The sequence below is a fragment of the Syngnathus floridae genome, chromosome 8, assembly GCF_059516105.1.
Source record: "Syngnathus floridae isolate MCC-2025c chromosome 8, RoL_Sflo_1.0, whole genome shotgun sequence".
NCBI lineage: Eukaryota > Metazoa > Chordata > Actinopteri > Syngnathiformes > Syngnathidae > Syngnathus > Syngnathus floridae.
In genome coordinates, this window is record NC_142420.1 from 1,268,767 (window position 1) to 1,292,235 (window position 23,469).

At 48.5% G+C, this 23,469-nt stretch overlaps 4 protein-coding genes across 4 annotated transcripts; 2 read left to right on the forward strand and 2 right to left on the reverse strand.

Moving 5' to 3' along the window:
* Nucleotides 1-156: 156 nt before the first annotated feature.
* Nucleotides 157-5,112, forward strand: hibch (3-hydroxyisobutyryl-CoA hydrolase). The gene is made up of 14 exons (XM_088383454.1): nt 157-309; nt 511-553; nt 723-854; nt 932-1,016; nt 1,167-1,247; nt 1,319-1,371; nt 1,876-1,954; nt 2,611-2,756; nt 3,145-3,231; nt 3,301-3,359; nt 3,437-3,518; nt 4,158-4,277; nt 4,368-4,401; nt 4,476-5,112. Exons 1-14 carry the CDS (start codon nt 278-280, stop codon nt 4,589-4,591), a joined length of 1,149 nt encoding a protein of 382 aa, XP_088239580.1. The 5' UTR covers nt 157-277; the 3' UTR covers nt 4,592-5,112.
* A 752-nt stretch (nt 5,113-5,864) lies between these two features.
* Nucleotides 5,865-8,674, reverse strand: akap19 (A-kinase anchoring protein 19). Its single transcript, XM_088383455.1, has 2 exons — nt 8,481-8,674; nt 5,865-7,440 (listed from the first exon to the last, which is right to left on the reverse strand). Exon 2 carries the CDS (start codon nt 7,292-7,294, stop codon nt 7,064-7,066), a length of 231 nt encoding a protein of 76 aa, XP_088239581.1. The 5' UTR covers nt 7,295-7,440; nt 8,481-8,674; the 3' UTR covers nt 5,865-7,063.
* Nucleotides 8,675-8,796: 122 nt separating this feature from the next.
* On the forward strand, nt 8,797-15,326 carry wdr75 (WD repeat domain 75). Its single transcript, XM_088382415.1, has 21 exons — nt 8,797-8,917; nt 9,367-9,496; nt 9,664-9,729; nt 9,921-10,011; nt 10,096-10,220; nt 10,343-10,413; nt 10,510-10,629; nt 10,688-10,776; nt 10,908-11,066; nt 11,179-11,235; nt 11,372-11,487; nt 11,571-11,746; nt 11,855-12,021; nt 12,132-12,321; nt 13,426-13,520; nt 13,607-13,702; nt 13,778-13,947; nt 14,040-14,099; nt 14,428-14,574; nt 14,648-14,739; nt 15,013-15,326. The coding sequence occupies exons 1-21, from the start codon at nt 8,832-8,834 to the stop codon at nt 15,236-15,238; spliced, it is 2,529 nt and encodes an 842-aa protein (XP_088238541.1). The 5' UTR covers nt 8,797-8,831; the 3' UTR covers nt 15,239-15,326.
* Nucleotides 15,327-17,127: 1,801 nt separating this feature from the next.
* On the reverse strand, nt 17,128-22,606 carry slc40a1 (solute carrier family 40 member 1). The gene is made up of 8 exons (XM_088382418.1): nt 22,267-22,606; nt 22,112-22,179; nt 21,347-21,506; nt 21,139-21,254; nt 20,264-20,390; nt 19,879-20,127; nt 19,158-19,796; nt 17,128-18,887 (listed from the first exon to the last, which is right to left on the reverse strand). Exons 1-8 carry the CDS (start codon nt 22,298-22,300, stop codon nt 18,571-18,573), a joined length of 1,710 nt encoding a protein of 569 aa, XP_088238544.1. The 5' UTR covers nt 22,301-22,606; the 3' UTR covers nt 17,128-18,570.
* Between the last annotated feature and the right edge of the window lie 863 nt (nt 22,607-23,469).

The following is a 23,469-nucleotide window of genomic DNA, read 5'->3' on the forward strand; positions in this document are numbered from 1 at the left end:
TAAAAGGGCTTGGAAATTACACTATGGTATTTTTCTACACCTGTGCCCACTTCTGGTTGTCATACCACCATTTGTCCAGTTGATGTCAGTGTCGCCCCACACACACTAATATGCACGGGGCCAGGGAGAAGTAGAAATGGTGTAGCTTTCATCCGGGTGTTTGTGGCGTCACGAATACTGACCAATCAAGAAGAGTTGCGACCTCTTTCAGGAAGTGAACACTGAGCAGACGCCGTGTCCCAAGAAAACACACGCTCAATCTAACCTAGTCCAAGTCATGTCATTTACAATAGTGACGTCTAAACACAGGTATTTGTCTTCTTTTATTACCATGAAGTGTTTCCTTTGGTGTCGTTGTGAAATGCTGGAAGCGTTTTGTAAGGTTGCTGTAGTTTCTGACAACTCTGTGAAACAAAATAATCACTGCCTCGCCGACCAATCGGCATAGCGTTCATCAATAACTTCTAGGGGAGAATAAGAAGGTCATCGTCATGTTGTTGCTTGTTTCAGGCTCAGAGCCATCTGCAGACTTCATCGAATCCAAGGACACATGGTGAGGGAACGACTGCTTAGGGTCCCCGCTTTACGACATGCGATGTTTTGAGGTTACGAACGGCGCCTCATAAACGGGACATCCCGTGTATTTTTTATTGTATAACAATGACGATATTCAATGAAGTTATTTTTACATGTGAAATGAAATTGTTTTCAATCGATTCTAGATGTCCAGTCACGTGGAGCCCGAGGTTCTCATGGAGAAGGTGGGCCGGGCTGGTGTGATCACCATGAACAGGCCCAAAGTGCTAAACGCCCTCAACTTGACCATGATCCGATCCATCTACCCTCAGCTCAAGGTACGCGCGGACGTGCTCGGCATAAATGTTCAAGCACAAATTCATGGTGCGGCTTCAAAACATTGCCTCGTTGTCAGAAATGGGAGAGTGACAGCGATACGGACCTTGTGATCATCAAAGGGGCAGGTGGGAAAGCGTTTTGCGCCGGTGGAGACATCCGAGGTGAATACGAGCGATTGCACGACAAGCCTGCAGTTTCGAATCGTTTACTCACAACATTATTTTACACCTCTGACAATGCTGCTAGCCCAAAAGCCGATATGGACTGTTGTCAATTATTATTATTATTTTTTTTACACGATTCCCTTTCAGCAATTACGGAAGCGGGCAAAGTTGGCGATCCTCTTTCGCAGGTCTTTTTCCGTGAAGAATACATTCTGAACAACGCCATAGGTGAGCTTTACCACCATCTTCTTTGCACTTTAATCCCCACCGATCTCTCACATTTGTACATTTTTGCCCAGGCACATGCAAGAAACCATTCATTGCCTTCATTGATGGAATAACAATGGGAGGGGTGAGTGAATGTTTAAAATTGAAATCATAATTAAAGTGACACAGTGCTGCAGATGGTAGAGAAAAGACTTGCATGGATAGTTTCCCCCGCAACCCATTTTTGAAGCTGCTCCACCGCTTCTTCATGGGGTGGAGGTCGAGGGCAGGAGGAGCAACAACACGCGTTTTGACGTCACGTAGTTAGCGCCGCCACTGAGGTGCAATGTGAAGTTTGCTCCGAGGGGGTCAGCAGAGGACCGTGTGTCACCTGCGCCGAGCGCACGGTACCGTCTGATTGGATGACGCGGCAGTGTTGCCACCCTGCAGGAGTCGGATATAGCTTGAATTGAAATGATGACCTTACTCCCCCCCCCACCCCCACTCAAAATAACCAACATGAATCATTAGAGAGCTTTGCTGCCGGGTTTCCACGTGTTTGTCATTCAAGCCCCTGTCGTGTTATCGCTCTGTCTTCAATGTCGTGACTGAACGGTTGTCAAATTGTTTTCTGGTTCTCCTCTCGCAGGGAGTCGGCCTGTCAGTTCACGGACGCTTTCGAGTGGCCACCGAAAGAACCATGTTCGCCATGCCCGAGACCGCTATCGGTAAGCCGCAACAAGGCAGTGAGCACTGAGAGATCCCTTTGGGGAGAAGAAGGATGACATTAGCTGAGGGCGTGGACTAAATGCGGCAGTCGGACACTTTGAGCCTGTCGTGGCCCGACGCCGTTTACTCGCAAGACTTCAAATGGACGACCATCGCTCGGCCCCACCTTGATGATGCGGTGTAGAAAATTGCTTCTAAAGTTGGATGCTCAAACAGCACAAATATAGTCACAACAATAATCATGTCCTTTTCCGCGTACTCTTGCTGAACTGTGAATATCCCCGCGACAACCTCGTCACATTTAAGCCTCATCGGCGGCGTGCGTGACGATAATACATTTTCCTCCGCAAACGAGGTCAGGCGGCGGGATTACGCGCGTTTGCCGAGCCTCGGCCACACAAAGACGCAAAAGCCTCGCAAATGCTGAATTCCACTGCAGGCGCTGACTTGGTTTTTTACGCATCACATTTCGCAAACGGTGTCAAAACCTTTGGGAGTGAGTCTATTGTGCATCTCTGCTTTCTTTGGCCCCACATTTGAATGCAGTCGCCTGGTGTCAATAAGACGTTTGCGACATACTTGCGTCATCGCCTCCTGGAACGAGTCTGTTTCGGGGGGGCGGTCAATGCAATCAAGTCTGTCCTTTTGCCGGCAGGTCTGTTCCCCGACGTGGGAGGTGGTTATTTCCTGCCGAGGCTTCAGGGCAAGCTGGGCCTCTTCCTGGCTCTGACGGGCTTCCGCCTCAAAGGCCGCGACGTGCACCGAGCTGGAATTGCCACTCACTTTGTCGAGTCCAACAAGGTACCATCCGTCGTGCTTGCCTTGTATGATTGTTTGTGAAATGGCCTCAAAAGGGAGCATTTATTGATTTGTTTAGCGTTATCCGTCGTCATGGTAACATCGGCGCATCGGCGTCTGAGTCGTTTAGAAACGAAGAATGAAAAAGCACGAATAAATTTGATTCATCCTTTCATTTGCAAGTTATCGTGACCTCGATGTCTGAGTGTCCATGCAGACATTGTGGGGGTGGGGCTTTTGTTACCATAACAACCAGGGCCTGAGCTCACCAGCCGCTTCTTGTCGTGCCAGTCTAGAAAAGTGACGTCCGTATGAGTCAAAGCGCCGATTGTATTTTCCCTCTCACTTTGCTCCTTTGGTCATATTTGGCGTACACTTTCCCCCGCGCTAGATGTCGAACCTGGAGAAGGAGCTGGTGGACTTGAGGTCCCCGTCTGCTGACAACATTGCCAGAGTCTTAGATTCCTTCCATAGCGAGGTGAGGAGCCTGAGCCAAAGTGGTGGCGCCCGCTTTGGGTGTTGATTTTCCATTTGGTTCTTGTCTCAGAGCAGCCTGGACTGTGACAAGCCGTTTGTCCTGGAGCAGCAAATGGCCGACATTGACAGGTAGGCGGCCGACACGGCGGCTCGACTGCTGCACGCGCAAGGCCGCATCGCCATCGTTGTGGTTGTCGTCCGCGCAGGCTGTTCGACGCCACCAGCGTGGAAGGCGTCGTGCGCAACCTGAAGGCTGACGGCTCACAATTTGCAAAGAAACAAGCGGAGGTAGGCAGACATCCCAAATATGTCCTGGCTTGATGTGAATGCTTTTTCGTTTTCTACCTGGAGTGTTTGAGCTTCTCATTTTGCTGCGGCTCCAATCGACAGATTGCAACCTCAAAGAGATCCAACAAAAAGCGCTCGGCGCTGTGCGAAGAGGCTTGTCCCATTAGCGCCTGGCCATTTTAGTAATTAGCAGTTAGCGCCGCTAAGTATTTAATGGGCTTACTGGTGTTTTGGGGCCTCCTGGGCTGCATCTCAATCCCCTTCCAGGGAGGGGCAAAGGAGCCTCCCGAAAACTCATTTGCCTAATTCTGTTTTTCCACCTCATTTCCATTTGCGCCGTCCACTGCGGTTACATCCAGAGGGATTATTAAAAAAAAAAAAAAAAAGATTAGCGGCCCCTCCTCCACATACACCTCCACTATTTGCTGCGCATCACGCTCGGGATTAATAAAGCAAAAGCCCTCTGTTCAATCCCGCTGTTTTGTAGCGGGTCAAATTGACCCGTTTTGTAAACAAACAAAGCATAAAAACATGTATTTGGTTTGGGCGCCAATCTTGAATGACCCTCATTGGACAGAACGTTATCAGAGCGGTAAATTTGCTCGAAAGATTGATAGCAGTAAACTTGTGGTCCCGCAGACTTTGTCCAAGATGTCCCCCACCTCCATGAAAATGACCTTCAAACAGCTGCAGCTCGGCGCCACGCTCAGCCTGCAGGACGTCTTGCGCATGGAGTACCGCCTGAGTCAGGCCTGCATGGTACGGATGTTCAACACTTGCGCAGCAAAACCACTCGTCTGTCATGCAATGAAAAAAGTCATGTGAGCTCAAACCGTGTTTGCTTCGCAGCGGGGCTGCGACTTCTACGAGGGCGTCCGAGCCGGTAAGTTTTTTTGCGCCGTGCGCACGTGTCTGGTGGTGTGGAAATGGCGCTCAACTCATTGTGCGTGCGTGCAGTTCTGGTGGACAAGGACCAGACTCCCAAATGGAAGCCGGCCACCCTGGAGGAGGTGACCGACGCCAGCGTGGATGAATGGTTCACCTCACTCGGAGACAAAGATCTGGCCTTGTGAGCTCGCCCGTGAGTTTCAATACATGCCCCGTCGTGACCGATGAATTTTTAATCGAGAAACGACTCCCGTCCGGGCTCATGAGTACTAAAATAACGATTCTTTAGTGATATACGCCATGTTGCCGTGTGTCTCATCAAATGTGAAATGAAACAAGCAAGTCAATCTTGTGTTTTCTGCTATTTGTGAACAAGTGCTTGAGCCACTTATGAATTTAGGCCAGTGAAAATGTCCCGCCCCCAAAGCACTTTGTGTGCCTTTTTGCATTTTTGCTCGTCGTCACCGATGCCTGCTGGCATGTCCTTCTACGGGCAACGCGTCTCCGCTGATTTAGAGCCGGCGGAGCCTCGCGTACTCATCAGCTAAACAAACGAGAGTCTTGCTTTATCCGGCCGTGCTTTTTTGTCTTCCCTCGGGATGGACACGCAAACTGGCAACACATTGCAAGAGTGACTTTTCCCCTCATCGTGTGGACTCCTTCCTTATGTTGCCTTCTCCATTTGAAAAATGCAGCCCTCACGAAATATGGTAGTTGTGTTTTTCAAGAGTAGAACCACAAAAACAAAAAGTCTCAAGTATCCATGAGAAGTCTTCCATTTCGTTTCTACACTTTTAGATCATCAAGTGAAAGTTAAATGGAACCACAGACATGATCTCTTATTGATTCTTCATCCCAATGCAGCCAGACTCCTCATCAGCGGTTCCAAATGGACTTGCTGATGGGATCTAAATGACACAAAAAACAAACAAATGGGCAGCCACAGGAAAACCTAATAGCTTGTCATTGACGCGGACGCCACTCAACGAGACAGGCCCGCAATTATTGATGCGGATAAATGGGACCAAACAAGATAAACGCGCCATCTTGAAAATTGAGTGAAGCGCTCACAAAGGCTGGATTTTATGACTCCGGCTCAACGGCCTTTCTGTTCCACTCCCGCCTTAACAACCCTGGCTGTGTAATCATCAGCCCGCCGATGATGTCACGCCCTCATCTGGCCCATTTAGACGCAATTTATTGATATTGCGCAACAATGTTGAAAGAGCACAGCAATAAAGATTCCCGCAGAGCAGCAGCACGCCATTTGCGTCCGCAGCCTCCCGCTTGCTCTTTGTTTCATGGGACGCACCCGTCGAAGCATTTAACAAGAGCGCGCAATCTCGGCACGTAGCCAATCACAAATATAAGATCACTAAGAACTACAATGGCCACAGATGGTCACGGTTCTTCCACCGTTAATGTCCATGTGCTGAGGCGGCCGACTGTTCCAAAGGGTCAACTTGCACCAAAATGTGTATTTGTGCTGTATTTTCAAGGTCAGGCTAGTTACACAAGCCAGAGCACGTTTTGTGGGACGTTTGCTTGAGCAAAGCTTAAAAAAAAAAAAGTGTGTCAAAAGTGACCTGCTTCATGGACGAGCGCAGCGGCTCCGCAGGTGGAAAGCTCTCTTCTCGAAAGCGGGATTCATTAGCACGCTTCAAAGACACATTTGTTTTTCAAATTTCAAAACATTTCTCAGGTGCCTCAATATCAAAATGCCAAAAGACCCCGAAGCTCAAGTACACTTTCCGCTCTGGAAAACAGGCAGCCCTGTCTTGTGCAAATGAGCCGCTTGCTCACCGCGCCCCCTCAATTCGGAGGTACGGCTGCTGTTACCATGACAACCAGGGGCGGAATAGAGGATGACGACAAGGTGAATGGAAACGAGTCAAAAAAAGTCTTTTAGTCTGGCCGTGTCTAGCCACATTTCCATAATATGCCTTCTTTTATGATAGTGAGAACGGTACAGAACTTCGGGGGAGGTCATTAAGGCGAGTGTGAGAACCAACACAGCAGTTTAAAAAAAATAAAAAAAGTGAAGTGAAGGGAAGCTCCAGCCAGTAAGCGCTAACATAAACACACAAAGTGTAAAAGGAGGACAAACAACGTTTCGGCTTTGATGCGCATAATCCCAAAATATGTGCGGGATTGCTTCGGGACGGAGGCCAGTTTCTCCAATCAGTCCATGTGTAATCCAGTCTGGAAAGTAGGTCAGAAGAGAAAGCAAAAACCTTCACACATGCCTACGGAACGATGGAAGACTCCATTTCATTGATCCACACGCTTCCGATTTCGTGTTTCTTTGGCATGTCAGAAATGCAATATGACAACAATCCATGAAATTAATCAAAACTAAACAAATTTCATGTGGGTGTTTGCCAATAAAAAAATAATAGTCGCATGAAAATATTTTTTTCTGTATTTCTAAATGGCTCGATTTGACGGGGAGCGGGCTTCAAATCCCGTTGGGGGCGAAGGGTAACATCCGTTAAGGTCCCTGGGGCAAGAGCTTAGCGCCAATTCCCAGCCACCGGCGTCCCCGAGCTCCGATAAAAAATGGCTGATGTCGCCAAACATGTCGCTGTGGTGACCCCTGAAAGTCCAAAAGTCACTTCCTCTACTTTGATGTCATCGTCTCCGGAACATTTGCTCCCTCACGGTACGTCGCACTCGATGTACGGGATGTCGCCGTAGCGCCGGTCCACCTCCGCCCACTGCTGCACGGCCCGGGCCATGATCTCCTCCGAGAGTTTCTGGGCGTACTCCAGCAGCGCCGGGTCGGCCCGAGGGGAACCGTCCTCCGAGCGGACCAAGTAGGCCTTGTCGCCCCGCGCCGCTTCACTGTCTCGGCGGGAGGCGCTCCTCTTGGATTTGACGCAACCCATGGTCTGGAGGATGTGGCACGGGTGGACTGCTGGGCCGAGACCAGAGGCCGCATGTGGAGGTGTTAGACAAGAGACGGGGCGGGTCTACGGACAGCCATCCTTGGTGGAGATGCTTCGGATCCTCTGGTGCTGGTGACAGCTGGTCCCTGGAGACAAAAGAGGACTGATGGTGCGTCCCGAAAGCATTTGCAACACTTTACTCAGAAAATGGATCCAAGTCGTTTTCGAAATATCTGTGGGTTGCGCCTCAAGGCATCTGGCAAGTTTTTACAATGCTTGCCTTTTTGCACACTTTTTGAGCCGAGTGTCAGCATCTGGCGGTGGGGGGTTGCTTGCTTGTGGCGGTGTCACTTTAAAAGGCGCCGACCTCCGCGACTCTCTTGTGCTGCGAGTGTTTTACGGCTTTCCGCCCTTTTGGCCCATTTAAGTGGCACGACACGTCGTCTCGCTCCCATCTGCTCGTCTCACTGAGCGGAGCAGCTTCGAATTATTCACAAAGACATCACATTGTGACAGCCGGCTGGTTTCCAATCACTCTTTTGGTCTATTTCATACAAATATTGACTTTAATTATGACTTTATGTCCAACATTATTGTTGCTTACGCATAGGCTGCAGTGCATTCTGAATTAGGTACGACTTATGTCTGCATTTTATAGTTGAGAACTTTTTTAAGCATTTGATGATGTCAATTTTATATTTCATTTTGTAAACCATATCGTCTTTTTTGTCACATTTTTGAGGCTCAATGTCAATGTGAAAACTGCAGTGTAACAGTGGCCGACAATGATATTAAATACTAAATTAATAAACATCTGGGCCTACTACACTGCTGTATTTTAATGGTGGGTGGTTATGATGATGGCACTTGGAATGCCAAGTATTTTTCTTGAGGTGGTAGCTGAAAAGTTTGAAAAACACTGGTCTGGACTCCCCAGCAGATGTTAAAAATATTGCCTGACAACGGAGAGGATGTTTTTGTATGAAGGGCACAGGGCGTTCTCGACTTACGACCGGCCCGACGTATAACGTTTTGGGGTATTCCGATGTACGCACATGGGAACGCGGCTCCGTCGTATAGTGAGATAGACCCCCTGTACGCTGCGTCATTGTATTGAATAAAAAACAGATGCGTATCAACCTCTGCATGGAAGAGCATGTGAGCAAAAAAAAAAAGTATGACGTACCCCGAAAAGCGTCGGCATCCTGGTCTTCTCCGTGCCCGGGGACGGTCGAGTTGACGCGTGCAAATAAACAAAAACAATCTTCCTCATCCACTAGTATACGATTCGCGCTGGTGCCGCTTATCGTGCTCGCTCGATGATCTTCCCGACTGATCTCAGCCCAGCAGGCGACGTGCACCCGCGCATAAGTGAGAGAGAGGTCACAATTGACCGAAACAGCAGCAGCAGCGCCATCTGGTGAACACTCTCACAACTGCAACAGATTTTACGCAAAGACCTCCAGTGCTGCTGGTGGCGCTATTAAATATTTTCAGTAAGACGTCACCGGGTCAAAGTTGAACCCACGGTGAAATCATGGTGGAGCACGAGAAAATACGCGTGGTCCAATGTGGCGGGTGTAGCCTCAACTTTAGAGCGCCTGTTGTTACAAATGGTTCCAAGTAAGTCCACGTTTGTCCTCGTTCGAAGGTGACCCGTGTGTGTTGGCGAGCGACCCTCACGGTGGTCAAGTTTTACAGCTCTGTTGCTATCCCGGGCTAGCAATAAGCATCACGTACGAATCATTTTGCCTGTGGAAAAGTTCTACTGAATGCTTGCGATGATTGTAATGATCGATTATGCAATTATAACAGTTTATCTGAATCGGTAATTTGCGGAATGCTTTAATTATCTTTTGTCGGGATTGGCATCATGTACACTTGAACGGTTTGGTTTTTGTTTCAGCTGCTTGCTTCCACTAGCAGACGCTTTGTCCACTGCTGCCCCATCTAGTCTAACTCTGAACAGAGCGGTGTGGTTTAGAATCGAACTGATACAACTCTAATCTAGTCGTATTCAGACATTGCATTGTTGCTGGTCACCACTCAAATCGTGTGTGGTGTGACTGCAGGTTCCTCCTGTGCGCGTCTGGAGTGTGTGTGAAGGTGTACAGCACTGCCACGGAGGAGTTTGTTCATGAGCTGCGGGGACACAGTGACCTGGTCACGGCTGTGCTGATCAGGCCCTCCAACCACCTGCAGGTACACCCATCTTTGACAGTGATTCAAAAGTCATTCGTGGCAGCATTTCCTCAGCAATCCAACCTCGTCTTGAAACAGTTCTTAGATGTCCCAGAGACCTGAGATGTACGTACACTATAGTCTTAATCCTTCATTCTAGTTTTGTGTGTTTGTTGTTGTTGTTGCAGGCCTACTCCTGCTCTGTAGATGGCAGTGTCAGGCTTTGGGACTTTACAGATGGGATCCTCATCAAGGTGATGAACAATGCAAAATTGTGAAGCTTTATTTGCCACACCCATCTAAAATAGCCATGGCATACCTGTAGATTTGATGATTAACAAGCTTGCAAGGGTTCGTTTCATCATCACTTTTTGAAAGAAGGGCCTTTGCAAAATTGGTCACAGCCAATTTTCTAGAATCCTGACTGATTTCTGTTCTCTTCTAGTCTTACATTATTGGACAACCAATCTACGCCATGTATGCCAGTGCTCAGCACAAAGGAATGGTCTTCATTGTCATCCAAAACCAAACAAATGGTAAGCCATTCTTCAGATGTACTAAGCTTACCATCTTTTAAAAAGAAAATAATAATTAAAAAAGTCATGTGTGTGTGTTTGTAGAGGTCTTCCAGCTGGTGGCGGTAGAGCTCTCTCAGGATGCCAATGAGCTAGTGAAGGACGAGGATCGGTCCTTGGTGCTTCCAGACGTCAGCGCCAGTCCAGAATGCATCGCCTTTGGCAGAGAGGTGTGTGCGCCTCTTCTGTCAGATATCTTGAATGGCAACTTGAGAGGCATATCGCACATCATTCAAAAAAATGACTGGATGTCGCCGTAGCGAATTAATTAATTTTTTTTTTTGGGTCACAGGGCGAATATATTGCTTCTGTCAAGGCTTTGTGTTTGACGGTCTATTTCTTCAGGAAGGGAAAAACATTCAGGTGAGCTACACAAAAAAAAAGGGGCGGGGCATGATGTCACGATGAGCACTTCTTTGGTTGTCCGCCGTCTGACTGTTTTTGCTGCTTTGTCAAAAGCATTCCGTTACGTTTGGGCAACAAAAAGACAAGAGCCAAAAACACCTTCTCGTGCGTCGCCTGTCACCCCAAAGATGACGTCATCGCCACTGGACACGTGGATGGAAAGATTCGCGTGTGGTGAGTCGCATACCAATCAAATGTCGATCGTTTGAGTCTCATTGTGTGGATTGTCCAGGAGAAAGTTCCACCAGAAGAAGCAGTATACCCAGATGACACTCCACTGGCACCACGACGCTGTCAGCTCACTGTGCTACACTCCGGAAGGTCCGCTGCACGACCGCTTTACTGAGATCACTTTCATGTTGGGGCGGGCAACTGGTCCAGCCCCCCCCCCCCCACCCCTTCACTTGGGTTGTTCATGGTTTCAATCTGCATTGTTTTTTGCTTGCGAGCAGGTACCAACCTTCTGAGCGGAGGTGTGGAGTCTGTGCTGGTACAGTGGAAACACGGCCAAGAGACCCAGAGGGAATTTCTTCCTCGGCTCGGTGCCTCAATCACACATGTGACCGTGTCGCCCGACGGTGCGCTCTTCTGCACCTCGCACTCAGACAACAGTAAGAGCTTTTGGACCTTTTCAACCGGCAATAAACACACACACACACACGAGAGGGAATGACCATAAGTTCTCCTTAACTGTGCCCCCTCCTTTTTTTTTTGTCTTTTCAGAAATCACAATTATCAAGAGCTGCAACGTGTCCGCCGTCATTCAAGGCCTCGTCAAAGGTGAACGATAAACTGAGGAAGCGCTGAAATGCAAACTTGCCTCTCCAAGTTTGCCCAAGCCTTCATTCATAATTGTCGCCATGTCAAAAGTCACGAGCCCTTTCAAAGAGCTAAACACGGCGTGTCGCGTGCGCAGGAGAAAGCATCGCCACAGACCTGTTGGTGGACCCTCGCAGCAAAGCGCTGGTCCTGAACGGAAAGCCCGGCCACTTGCAGTTTTACTCCCTTCAGAGGGATAAGCTGCTTTTCAACGTAAGCGTTTCTAGCCGCGCCTCGCCATTTTCTTGCCGTGGTGGTTTGCCATCTTCCCGTCCGTGCGTCCTTCCCTCCCGCAGTTGGATATCGTCCAGCAAGAGCACATCCACGAGCTGGCGGTGCTGCAGTTCCGAGTGGTCAAGGCGGCTTTCGACGCCTCCGGGGAGTGGCTGGCCACCGTGGAAGAGCTCCGACCCAAAACGGCCGAGTTGGAGCTTCATTTGAAATTGTGGGCCTTTGACCACCAAACGCAAAGGTGCCGCACACCAGATGGCTCGCTGCTCACATTTTTCTCAGCTGTGCTGTACCCAAGAAGTCATTTCGCTGAAAAATACTAAATGAACAATTGACGTGCCATCGACAGTTTTGCGCTGACCACGACCATCTCGGCCCCCCACGAGGGCGAGATCACGGCCATGTGCTTCGGCTTGGCCGGCGCCGACCACCGCCGCGGCCCCCCGCTCATCACCACCAGTAAGGACGGACACTTCAAAGTTTGGCGGCAGGTGGCGTCCCCTGACCACACAGAAGGTAGACAAAAAAGACATTTTGACATTGTTGCTACTTCAGAAATGGGTCCGTTTGAATGAGCATTCACCGCGTCGTCGTGTCAATCTTGTGTTTCTCTTCGACCGGCACAGATGAAGATGAGGAGGGTTCGTCGTGGGCTTGCGACTTTGTGGGCTCCTATCACAACCTGTGGCCTCATTGCTGCTGCTTCTCGCCCGACGGCTCCCTGCTCGCCGTGGGCTTCCGGGAGGTGGTGACGCTGTGGAGTCCGGCTACTTGGGAACTCCTGACAACGCTGTCCCAGCCGCCTGGGGAAATCAGGTCAGGTTGATGTTTCACCAGGGAACTGTGCACTAGATTACCGCCTTGCCCGTAGTGGTGCCGTGGCAACCAAAGGAGCCTCCGGGACGTGACTGCGGTGCCTCCAGAAAAAACGTTCCGTTGGCCGACCGTATGTGTTGGCGACTCCATTTTTCACTTATGGCCACCCACGAGTGAGGCGGAACGAAAACGACGCGCTTGCTTCGTTGACTAAATTGTAAAATAAGCCGATACAGCGCTTTTCGTGCGGGGCAGGTTCCTCGTTGGCACTCGTCTCAGCACTCGAGCTGTTTTGTGGACAAGCTGGGGAATCTTTGGCAGCCTGTTTGCAGTAGCCCGGCAATATTCTCAAGCACGTTCTGCCGTCGTTTAGTGACGAAACACTTGGGATCCACTCGATTATTTGCGTCTTCGTTCAGCAGCCAGAAATGCGGTCCGACGTTCCCACGGAGCGAGTCTACTTCGTCGTTTCTGTACCACTTTTCTTCAAGTTAGGCAAGGGGGGGGGGGGCTACTTTGGGCTGTTTTGACAGCTGCCAGCGGCGCCGTCTTGTATAATCACCGCCTGCCTATGGATGTGTTGAGCCGGTCGGCCGGCCGGCCCAATTGCTTGACCTCAAAGCCGAGCGTCTCCTGACTTATTGTGAAACTGCCAAATATTGAATAATGCTGAGCTCAGCTGCTGGGCGCTGCGGCTCGGGCTCGTGGTGCTGGATGACCCTCAAATCAAGTACACGCTGCAAATTTTCGTCTTGTTTTTCTTTCAATGTTTCCCCCCACGCAATGACGTGTTGAGTTTTACCATGCAAATTTTAAACATAAAAAAAAAAAGAAAATAATCAGGCTTTTGCTCATTTTGGCCGCTCAACTTGGTCCAGATGCGTGTCGCCAAGGTGCGGAGATTTACACAGCCGCCGATGAGGTGAAGCTGTTTTATTTGATCCATGTGGGTGTTCTAGTCCAAGTTCTCTTTGAAAGTCTTCACAGAGTGGCAAAGAAAACAAAACAAAACATAATCCTTTAAAAATGTTGTCTGGAGCTGGCTCTGAAGTCTTGACGTACGCACACAGACAACTAAAGTCACTTTTTTTTTTGTTCTACCAGGAATCTTTGTTTTGGCCGACTAAGCTGCTCCAAGTACTTGCTGGGGACGACGGCAAAGGACCTGCTCTGCTGTTGGAATCTCCTCACGTGCTCGCGTAAAGCTCCTACCATGTTCAAACACACTTGCACATTCTGCACATATCCAAAAGTCCCATCTTCTTTTTTTTTTTTTGTTTGCCAGTGGAGTGGAGCACCTCCATGGACGTCAGCTTGCTGCTACCTGACCCGCTGTCTGAGAACATGGCGGCGTTCTGCAGTCAAGACAACTGCACCGACCGTAAGCGCCGCATTTGCGCATGGTTGCCCGTCAGGCCAACGTCACGTCACATCACGCTCGCCTTCTTGTGCTCAGTGTTTGTGTTTAAGCCCTGCGAGCCGCGGCCGCTGTTTTGCCAAAAGGCCGTGTGTCCCGGGAGGGTGACCCGGGCCGTCTTCAGCCCGAGGGAGGCCATGCAAGACAGCTGCGACGAGAGCTGCCAGTGGCTCAACCGATCCCGGCTCTACTTCCTCAGCCAGTGCACGGTGGGGGCAAGCGGGGACACCGTCCGTCCGTCCCCACAGCGTTGATCTTTTTGCGTGAGGCCACGAATGACACGCGTGCTTTTTCAATACAGGAGCTCATGACGTTTATCACAGAGGACGAAGAGAAACAACTGCTGGCTTCTCATAAAGAGGTAGACCGTGCGGTGACATTATTTGACCCGTCTTGGATTTGACAGCATGAACTTGCTCTCAGTTTCTGTTTATCTGGAACAGAAGTCTTCAATCATCACAAAATTAATGTGTGAAAATCAGATAAATAAAAATATTCCAAATAAAATGATAGATAAATCATATATAATAATAATAAATGATACAATGTTTAACTAGTTAAATAAAAATATACATTTTTTGCTTTGTTATGAAATATTCATTTTTCAACTTGACGTGTAAGGTAAACGCGTTTGTGTTTTTTCACCTCGACTGGATAACCGACAACGTGCACTTCTCGCTCCTTGCTAGTTCACCATTGACGACACGGTTGCCAAGACGCCGTTCCGCCTGTTACTGGGCCAACGGCCGCAAGGAGGAGGCGATCTGGACCAACCTGATCATTCCGACACTGCGAAGAGAGAGCCACCTCCGCGGGGTTCCGCTGCCGTTCGAGAGGTGGCGATGCTGACCAACAATCGGGGAGGGGCGGCGGAAGAATGCTCTTTTGACTTTTGGCTTTTGTTTGTAGCTTCTGCAGACCCCCAGCCACGTCCTACCTGCCGCCACTTTCCTCTGCTCCATGTTCGTACAGTCGCTGCTCATCTCAGTCTCCGAGTCCAGGTGGGTGTAATTGTGTTTGCACTCGCTTGTCAATATTTGCAAGTAGCGCTGTTGCACGTTAGCACTAGCTTCAACTTAGTAAAAGTTTTTTACATGAAGGAGGCTAACTTGAGGTTCTTTTCAATATTTGGCTCTCATGAAATTGCACAAGTGGACCAAGCAACTTCTGCAATTTTTGTCAAATGGGTCAGTCACATTGCAGGAAAAAGTGCATTTAGGATGAAAAACTGCAGAGTCACGCTGAAGTCTTTGCGTTGTTTTGATGCCCTTCAGTGACCCGAAACACGTCGAGAAGGAAATGGAGAGCGAAAAAGAAGAAGAGGACTCTGAGGAGGAGGAGGAAATGGAAACTGGCGACGTTCGAGCAAAACGGCCGTCGACGGGAGCGAGCGAGGCGGCCGAGGACGCTGCGCCGGCGATGACCCGAGCGCAGCTCAGAGAATTGAGGCGAGTGAAAAAACAGGACCACAGCTGGCTGAGTGGCCTCCTTGACTCTTGAGCAAATTATTTTTAGTAATTATCATTGTTATGGGTCTATTTTACAATAAATGTGTATCGGTTCTTGTTTCTCGGAATCATCCCCAAAACACTTGCTCGGTCTTAGTGCCTGGTACACGCCAACAATGCTGCAACTCCACTGCTGCTTCCTACAGGATGGATTTGCATCCCGGTGATGGGCGCGAAATTGAGCTGACGCGTCTTTGATAACAGGATGCACAAAATGCTCTCCTTTGCCGTCCGTGACACCAATCATACTTTGAGTAGCGTCATTCTTTCTGTCCTTTTATAATATACAGTACGTAGCACGTGCCTCTTTATACTTATTGCTGTCGCAAAGGTTCAATGTCTACAGACAAGAAGGCCAGATAAAGACGGCAGATAAGCGCCCCTTCAAATGAAGGCTTTTCCTTCTTTGCAAACAAATTAGGGACTTGAGAGAAAGCAGCACTTTTGGAACGAGGCTTCCAAGAAGACCGTAAACCCAATCGTGACGTCACAAGTCCGAGCGGAACTGATAGCGTGGCTGATTATTGCAAGTTGAAACCTTGCTCCCTCAGACAAAAGGTGAATGAGTTTACGTGCGGACAATGTCCGGCACGGATTGAGAGGAAAATGCAAAAAAAAAAAATGAAATGCACTCATAAACGTCTCTGTGCCGGAAGGTTGACCCACTTTGGCCACCTGACTAAGAAGCAAACACAAAGTTGTAAGATGGCTACATTCTTCATCTTGCAAATGATACTGTGGCGGCTTTTTTTGCCTTCTCGCTAGCTCCAACGACCCGCTAAGGAGGGAAATGAAAACTGCTGATGAAAGGGAAGTCTTATCCGACTCTGAGACCAGAACGGAAAACCGCCGACTCTGAGCTTTGGGATTTGGGGCTTAAGGCAAATACTTTGCTACCTAAAGCTGTGTGTTTGGCTGCTTAGTCATGCAGTGAGGCCCATCGGCGTGTCGTTACGCTCGACACTTTTTGCTGTGTAACGGTTCAGTTCTGCAGGGCGTTGGAACAATCAAGCAAAAGAGCAGGCCAGAGCAGTTTTGTGCCCTTTGTACGGAAAGGCACCTCTGTTGGAATGTACAGTCAGGTTTTACTGAGAATCAAGAAGTATTTTTTTTTTTTCTTCAGATCCCATGACCCCAATAACCATTCAGCATGACACTATTCGTATGATGAGACTTGTGATACAACAGTGGCAAAATAGAATAGCGATTTGGAGGCGTCAAGAATTATAAATCTTATCTTAATGCTCCAGATGCTCACTTTACGACTTAGTTTGTCAAGGAGATGATGACGAGCTCAACCTTTATGAGGTCATGTTTCTCAGCTTTACTGTAGTCATCAACTAAAGTGTGCTAAAAAAAAAAAAGATTGTTTCATACATGTAAGTGGAAACCAGGACACGTGTCTTAAGCAGTCCATAAACTCAAAAAGAAAGAAAAACTTTGAAAAGAGTCACGAGGTGTTTACAGGTTGCTTGCGTCAATGCATCTTCCTGCCCCAATATTATTGACACTGCTTCTCCTCAAGGAACTGGTGCTGGCAGTACAGTTGCAGCATTTTTTTTCTTTAATTTCGGTCCTTGAGACCGTTTTGTATTGATCAATATGCCCACCCAATTTTATATTGACTACAAGACTTTTTAATGTATTTTTGACAACTTTCCATCTGTGTGAAAGGCAGTCAGTCATGTGAACCAGTGACATCAAAATCCATCAAATCCCTGCCCCAAAGAGAAACTCTTAAGCCACTCTTAAGTCTTTTCACCAGGAAAATTTAGAACAAAAGGGATTTTGTGGCGGGAGGAATGTGCATGCCAGACTGTCAAGCCAAGAATTCCTACCAGACAAAAAAAATGGGCAGTCTATAAAATACTCGACACACCGTAGAGAACGGAAGGTCCTTTATTTTAGATGCCTCTTGCATCTCAAACAGTTCCCTCAATTTAGTCTATGGAGTGATTCATTAAAAAAAAAAAAAACACTACGATTCAATGAAATACATTATGTGAACAGACAAAACTGCGTCAGGTTCATGCATATAACTGAAATCACAAAAATATTCAATTAAAAACAAAACTAATATAAAAACATTGATAACCCCACAATGACATCTGACATATTTTTTATTTTTTGCAATTGGATATTGATTCCGACTGACATTATAATGTTACCCACGTAGAAAAATATGTTTATGGCCTTTTGTAATGATTCCTGAAGAGCTCTTGGAAAGTTGCAATAAAAGTCTGGTGTAACTGTAAAGCCGAGCCGCGTTCTTAAAGCAACTTTGCCCTTTGTTGCGCAACTTCTTCGAAAATTGGCCTTACGTTCGACTGCATCTGGCGCGAGTGCCGGCGAGCAACTTATTTTTCCTGGCTGACCAAATGTTTTGTGTTGAGTGGCTGTCAAAGCTTCCATACAATAAGTGGTTAAAGTGGTTATTTATTATCTTGCTGAGACGCTTTGACCATTTCCTCAATCAAGCTGTTGAAAGTACTGTCTACAAAGATGTTTTGAGGTAGCCCCCGCAAAACTGCAGATCGCCAAGCTAAACATGGCCTACATTCAGACCTCCCACCTCACTTGCCCAACATAGTTCTGCACTTTTTCCAGCCACACCCCAAACGCGTGCAAAACCAAAACCTCCGACGAACTGATGTCAATCACGTAAAGTGCCGGCATAACAATCACAAAACGGGGTGAGTTAGAAAAGAACAGCAACAAATCACAACGGGGGTGGTCGGTCGTAAGAATAACAAGTAAACAGAAATTACAGTAGGATATCCACCATTTTTTGTCACCTGATACAAAATAGCTTTTCGGAATGCTTCAAGACACGTAAGTGGATTTCCCTCGCCTCTTCCTTTCACACCGCACGTACGAAAGTGGACTTTGGTAACTGAGAGCGATCGATGCGGCTGCATAGACTGATTTTTTTTTCCTTCCCGGCTAACGACATAACTGCTGACACGTTTACCTGAATCATTTCAACATATATAAAAGAGATTCAGGTGTTTGTTTGGTTAAAGTCATGGAAAAAAAAAAAACGCATCATGTCTACCTTAGCACAGGACGGTGACTGAAAAACGACACTTGAGGCACCGATGCCATCACTACATTGCTTCGCGTGTTAGGAGCGAGAAACAAACCCCTGCTGGATCTTTGGATTAGTACGCAGCTACGTTGGCAAGCTTTCACACTCGGACTGGCTACATGTGAAGACGTTAGTAACGCTGGAGTAGGCCATGTCTGTTTGTATTGTGTTGTGCTCAGTATATACATCCACCAAGCTAAGCTAGGTATAGCAAGCATGGCCCGTGTGAAAGGCAGTTAGACGGCGTTGGTGGGCGAGGGGCTGTCGTCCGTCTCGACGTTCTGCTCCGGCGAGCAGCACAGGAACAGACGATGGCCGAGACTCTTGAAGGCAAAGTAGAAGTACATGGCGTGGCCCGCCGCCACGAACGACACCGAGATGATGACCAGCAAGCCGAAGGCCTCCGGGTTGGGCGCCAGGATCACCATGATGAAGTGCAGCAGGTCCAAGAGGTAATTCATGGAGTTCTGGACGCCGTTGATCACGCCTCGCTCTGACTCGATGACATTCTCCTGGATCAGCTGAGTCACCGTCAGGTCAAAGGACCACAGGCCTGATTGGGAGGAAGAACGGCACGGATCAAAAGTCTAGCACGGCGCCACTTTGTAATGAGTTTCCACCTGAGCAAACTGAAGTTGCATTATTATTGGCATCAAGGGTTGGATGTTATTGCTCTGACGTGCCGTACAGTCACCAGGGAAGGCTTGAGGTGACTAAAGCTGGCTTTATGATGCAAGTACTTCTGATTTATTGCTCTCAAGTGCCACAATTAGGAAGGAGCAGGCGGCTTCAAGAGAAAAAATTTCCAAAAGTGTCAACTTACCGACCCTTGCAGCAATGACGCCAGCAAAGAGCAAACTAACAGACATGTAGGACTTGATGCTCGGTAGCTCTTGGGTCGGCGCACTGGTGGCGCTCACGTTCCCGCCGGTAAGGGCGATCACCAGCTGCTCGGCCTCAGGCAGCGTCTTCTCCCCGACCAGGTGGGAGTAGACGTCTTGGAAGGGTGAAACGCTGAGATCCAAGGGGCTCCCGGGAGCGAAGACGGAGAAGACGCACAGCATGAGGCAAGAGAGCTGCGCCACGCCGGAGATGAAGCCCGTCCGGACCAGGCCGCACTTCTTTCGGACCCACGTGAAGGCGACCGTGCCGCAGATGCCCGACACGGCCGAAGCGCCCATCAGGAGGCTGAGGACCGAGCCGTTGAGGCCCTGCGTGTAGGCGTAGCCGGTGGTGATGCAGTCGAATCCCAGCACCGTCATGTAGAGGAAGGCCAGGGACATGCCGGCGAAGAAGATGCTCTGGTTGTAGTACGCCTTCCAGCCGGCCTTGAAGGTGCGCAGGGGTTCCGTCACCTGGTGGCAGCAGCCTCGTTCTTTGGGGGCTACGGTCTTGACCGCCGGTACGTTGGCGTTCATCAGCGGTTGAGAGGACTCCTCAGGACTTTGGCCTGTCTCAGATTCTGAAAAACAGAACGGGGGATTACCACGGGTTCCACCTATGGACACGCTGCATTCCAGGGCTCCGAATGTTGCTGGAGATACCTTTGACTGGGCTGAGTTGTTTGAGCTCCTGCTGGTGCTCCGCCTTCTGCCCGGCTTTGACGGCCAGCGCCGGCGTCTTCTGGTAGACCTTCCACAGCAGCGTGTACTCCAGAAACATGGAGAAGAGGTTCCAGCCCGAGATGAAGCCGCAGCCGATGAAATGCGAGCCGAAGGCCATGATCTGGCCCACCAGCATGGGGGCCAGGATGTTGGTCAGTTGATCGATAATCCGCACCGTAGCATTCATATCTGTTGTACGAGTGAAAGGTTTATTGACTTTTGGAAATTACGCTTTGATTACAAGAACAAGTCCAAACGGAGGCTACAAAGTCCAACGGGGCTGTGATAAAGGATCACGTGAAGGCCACATTTATGAACTGCTGACCTGCCAACTTGCTGCTGTCCTGGCCTGCCACCACCACCACCCAGTCCCGCTGGATGGTGATGGACATGGCCGTACTGGCCAGGTTGGCCATGTTGGCAATGCTGATCACTAGAATGTAGCAGGTGGTCTGAAAAATAGACAAAGGAACTTCTCTTACCATCATGGGAGAGTTAATATTTGCGTGCGGTGAAAAGAAATGGATACGATAGAAAAATAGACAGAAGGAAGTTGATACTATTACTACAGTGGTGCCTTGAGATAAGCGATGAATTTGCTCCATGATCTCGCAAAGCATATCCCAAGTATTTTTTGTTTCCTGTTGAAATGAATACAAATGGTACGTACGTATAATGTGTTTTGGGGAAGAATTGGGCACCATTATACCTGGCAAACTGCTGCTTGTTGTGTTAATGGGGGACTTGCCACTGACTTTGTTTATCTTGTGTACCAGCCAACACAGCTGCTGCTACTGTTGCTGCTGCTGCTGCTGTCTGGTCAGAATAGCAACAAGAAAAATGCATCAACAGGCCTGGCCGCATTTCACCGTGTGTCATATGACCGGCCTTGAGGAACTCGTTGGCTTCAGTCAGACCCCCAACTTAGAGTTGTCCAACAAGTGTAAACATGCCTCTGGCACTGTTTGCTTTCTGCTTTTGTTGCTTTGCTTATGGCAAGGCCGTCTGGTCAATCCCAATCATTGGGAATTCTTATTAGCCAGTGACTCTCTGGTTACAGTATTTATGGTCGATTCCGGTGGAAGGGTCAAAAATAATACAGACGTGGAAGCCCAATAGCGAGCGGAGGGGCAAACTGTTGTGGTTGAGGTGAAAGGGCAAAGAAAAGCTTGCAGAGAGTTCACAAGTTGAGCGTCTTACCAGCAGCCACCCGTTGTAGGCCTCCACGAGTTGCTCTTTGAATCGGAAAACCACCATGAGGATAATCCCGCACAGCATCACGCAACTGTTCTGGACGATCAAAGACATCTGGGCCACTGCGGATGAGCAAATCGGACTTGAACGTATACCGAACCGCGGCGGGGATTTTGCAAACGTGCTTAGATTGCATTCCTAAAAGGTGCTTCACCTTTGAGTCTGGGATTCCTGTCCACCCAGTCGCCAATGATGGCCCCGAGCAGCAGCACGGAGCCGGCCACCACCAGCCCGTACACGGCCGTGAGCAGCAAGCTGTTGCCGTACAGCTCCACCAGGAACACGGCCACGGCAAAGTTCCACATTCGGTCACCCTGCAAGTTGAAATCAAAGCTGCTCTTAAAGGGGCCCCTATGGTGGAAATGACTTGCATACAAATCGCTGGGTCTCCACCCAGTCAGCAAGTGTGGAATGAAACGGCTGCTTTTGTTAGCAGCCTGTATCGGAAAAGGTTTTCCGGACATTTATATTGTAACAAGAACATTTATCTTCGAGACATTCTCTTCGTTACATTTGAGTGAGCTGGATGTGATCATTTGAAATCTAAACAGGCCGGCAGAGTAATCATTATTGGGAGAAATCCTTACCATGACAGTGTCTTTAAATGAGAAGCATTCATTATTAATAGCATATTACAATGTTATTTAAAGGTCATTTGAACAATTTCGTTCTTTCCAATGTGGGGGTCAAGCTGTCACTTTCATAAAGGATGGTGACCTTCCTTCGAGTCTTCATTTAACCAAAGTATTGACTTTCAAGATGGAATGGTTGCCAGGCAATGCTGGCGACAAACGACCCCTCACGCTCGCATTACACGAAACGATTTTCAATGTGGGGGTCGACAATTCAAACTGTCATGCAGACAGACGTAAGAACCACCACTCGTCCACCCCAACAATTTAAAAATGGGTTGACTTACCCAAGTGGACAATGCATGTCCCAAATAGATGAGGAATTTTGCTGAAGTGAAGAAATCTTGAACGGATTCTGCAGGAGGAGCGAAAAATATGTATGCGAGAAATTCATGACAAAAATAATACGAGGAAAACAATCACAAAGCCACTTGCCACCTACCACAGCATGTCTTTTTGGCTCGGGAATTTTCCATGTTTAAAAAGAGGTTATGAAGGAAGCGCTAGAACCTTTTTCTTCCTCGCCTTACTGAGCTCGGCAACAATTGCGAGAAAAAATGAGCAACAAAAAAATTGCAGGCAACGTCTCTTTCTCTCGTTTTCCTCCTCTCCAAACTTAGCTATCACTGTAGCTGAAGTCGGAGAGAAATGCCTGAATTAGGGAGCAAAAAAATGTGGAAAAAGCAGCCGAAAGCCGTTTTCCTTTTGCTGTTGTTGTCTCCCAAACGTCACTGGGCTGTGAGCGCCTCTCTTACTCCGCAGCGGCTGCTGTGTTTACGTTCTGCTCGGATTTAAGCCCTCTCCACCCCCACCCGACACCCCCCCCCCATTTCTCGTGTCACGTGACAAGATTTCTTCTCCCTGGGAGTCACCTGATGCTGTCATGACGCTGTTCTTTTACACATGAGAATGCAAAAGAACCGAGCTTGTTCTTTTTCTGCTGAAATAAGATCTTCGTGGTGAGTGGGTCCTTTGCAAGTCACGAAAGGATCATGCAACTTTATGTGTCAAACTACAACGGAGCTCTTTTTTTGTGCATACTCATTTAGACATGCTCACCTCATTTGGCGTGAGCAGAACATTAGAGGAAAGGACTGGTCCAACTGGGCCAACCAGGTGACCAAACATGCTGTTAGTGGCCGCACTGGTCAGTGTGTCAGCAATTATTAATGACTTGCATTGTGTCGCTGTCAAAAACACACCGACACACCCTTAAAACTATGTCAAGAAGCAGTAAGTGTTTGGGGAAGCTGTCAAATCCCAACAACAGCAGCCGAGTGACCAAAACACCGCACGCCTGACTTTTTGGCTTACTCACGTTCAGAACATGGTCACGGCCTTGAAGCCTGCATGGCAGTAAATAAACGAGAAAAAAGGTCACTGTGTGTTTGCTTTTATTTGACAATGTTTGCTTTCTGGTTTCCATGGAACAAGATGGTAAACATTTAACAGCTGTTTGGGATCGATACATCATATACAGGTTATTACGCAAAGTTCACACAGCTGGATTTGTTTTTGTGTGTTTTTTGACACACTGCATGTCTCAGGGGGAATTCTATCCACCAGATGAATGGAGCCTATCCTGCAGTCATCGGGCAGTGGGCGGGGGACAGCCTGAACCGGGTTCCAGCCAATCGGACTAAAA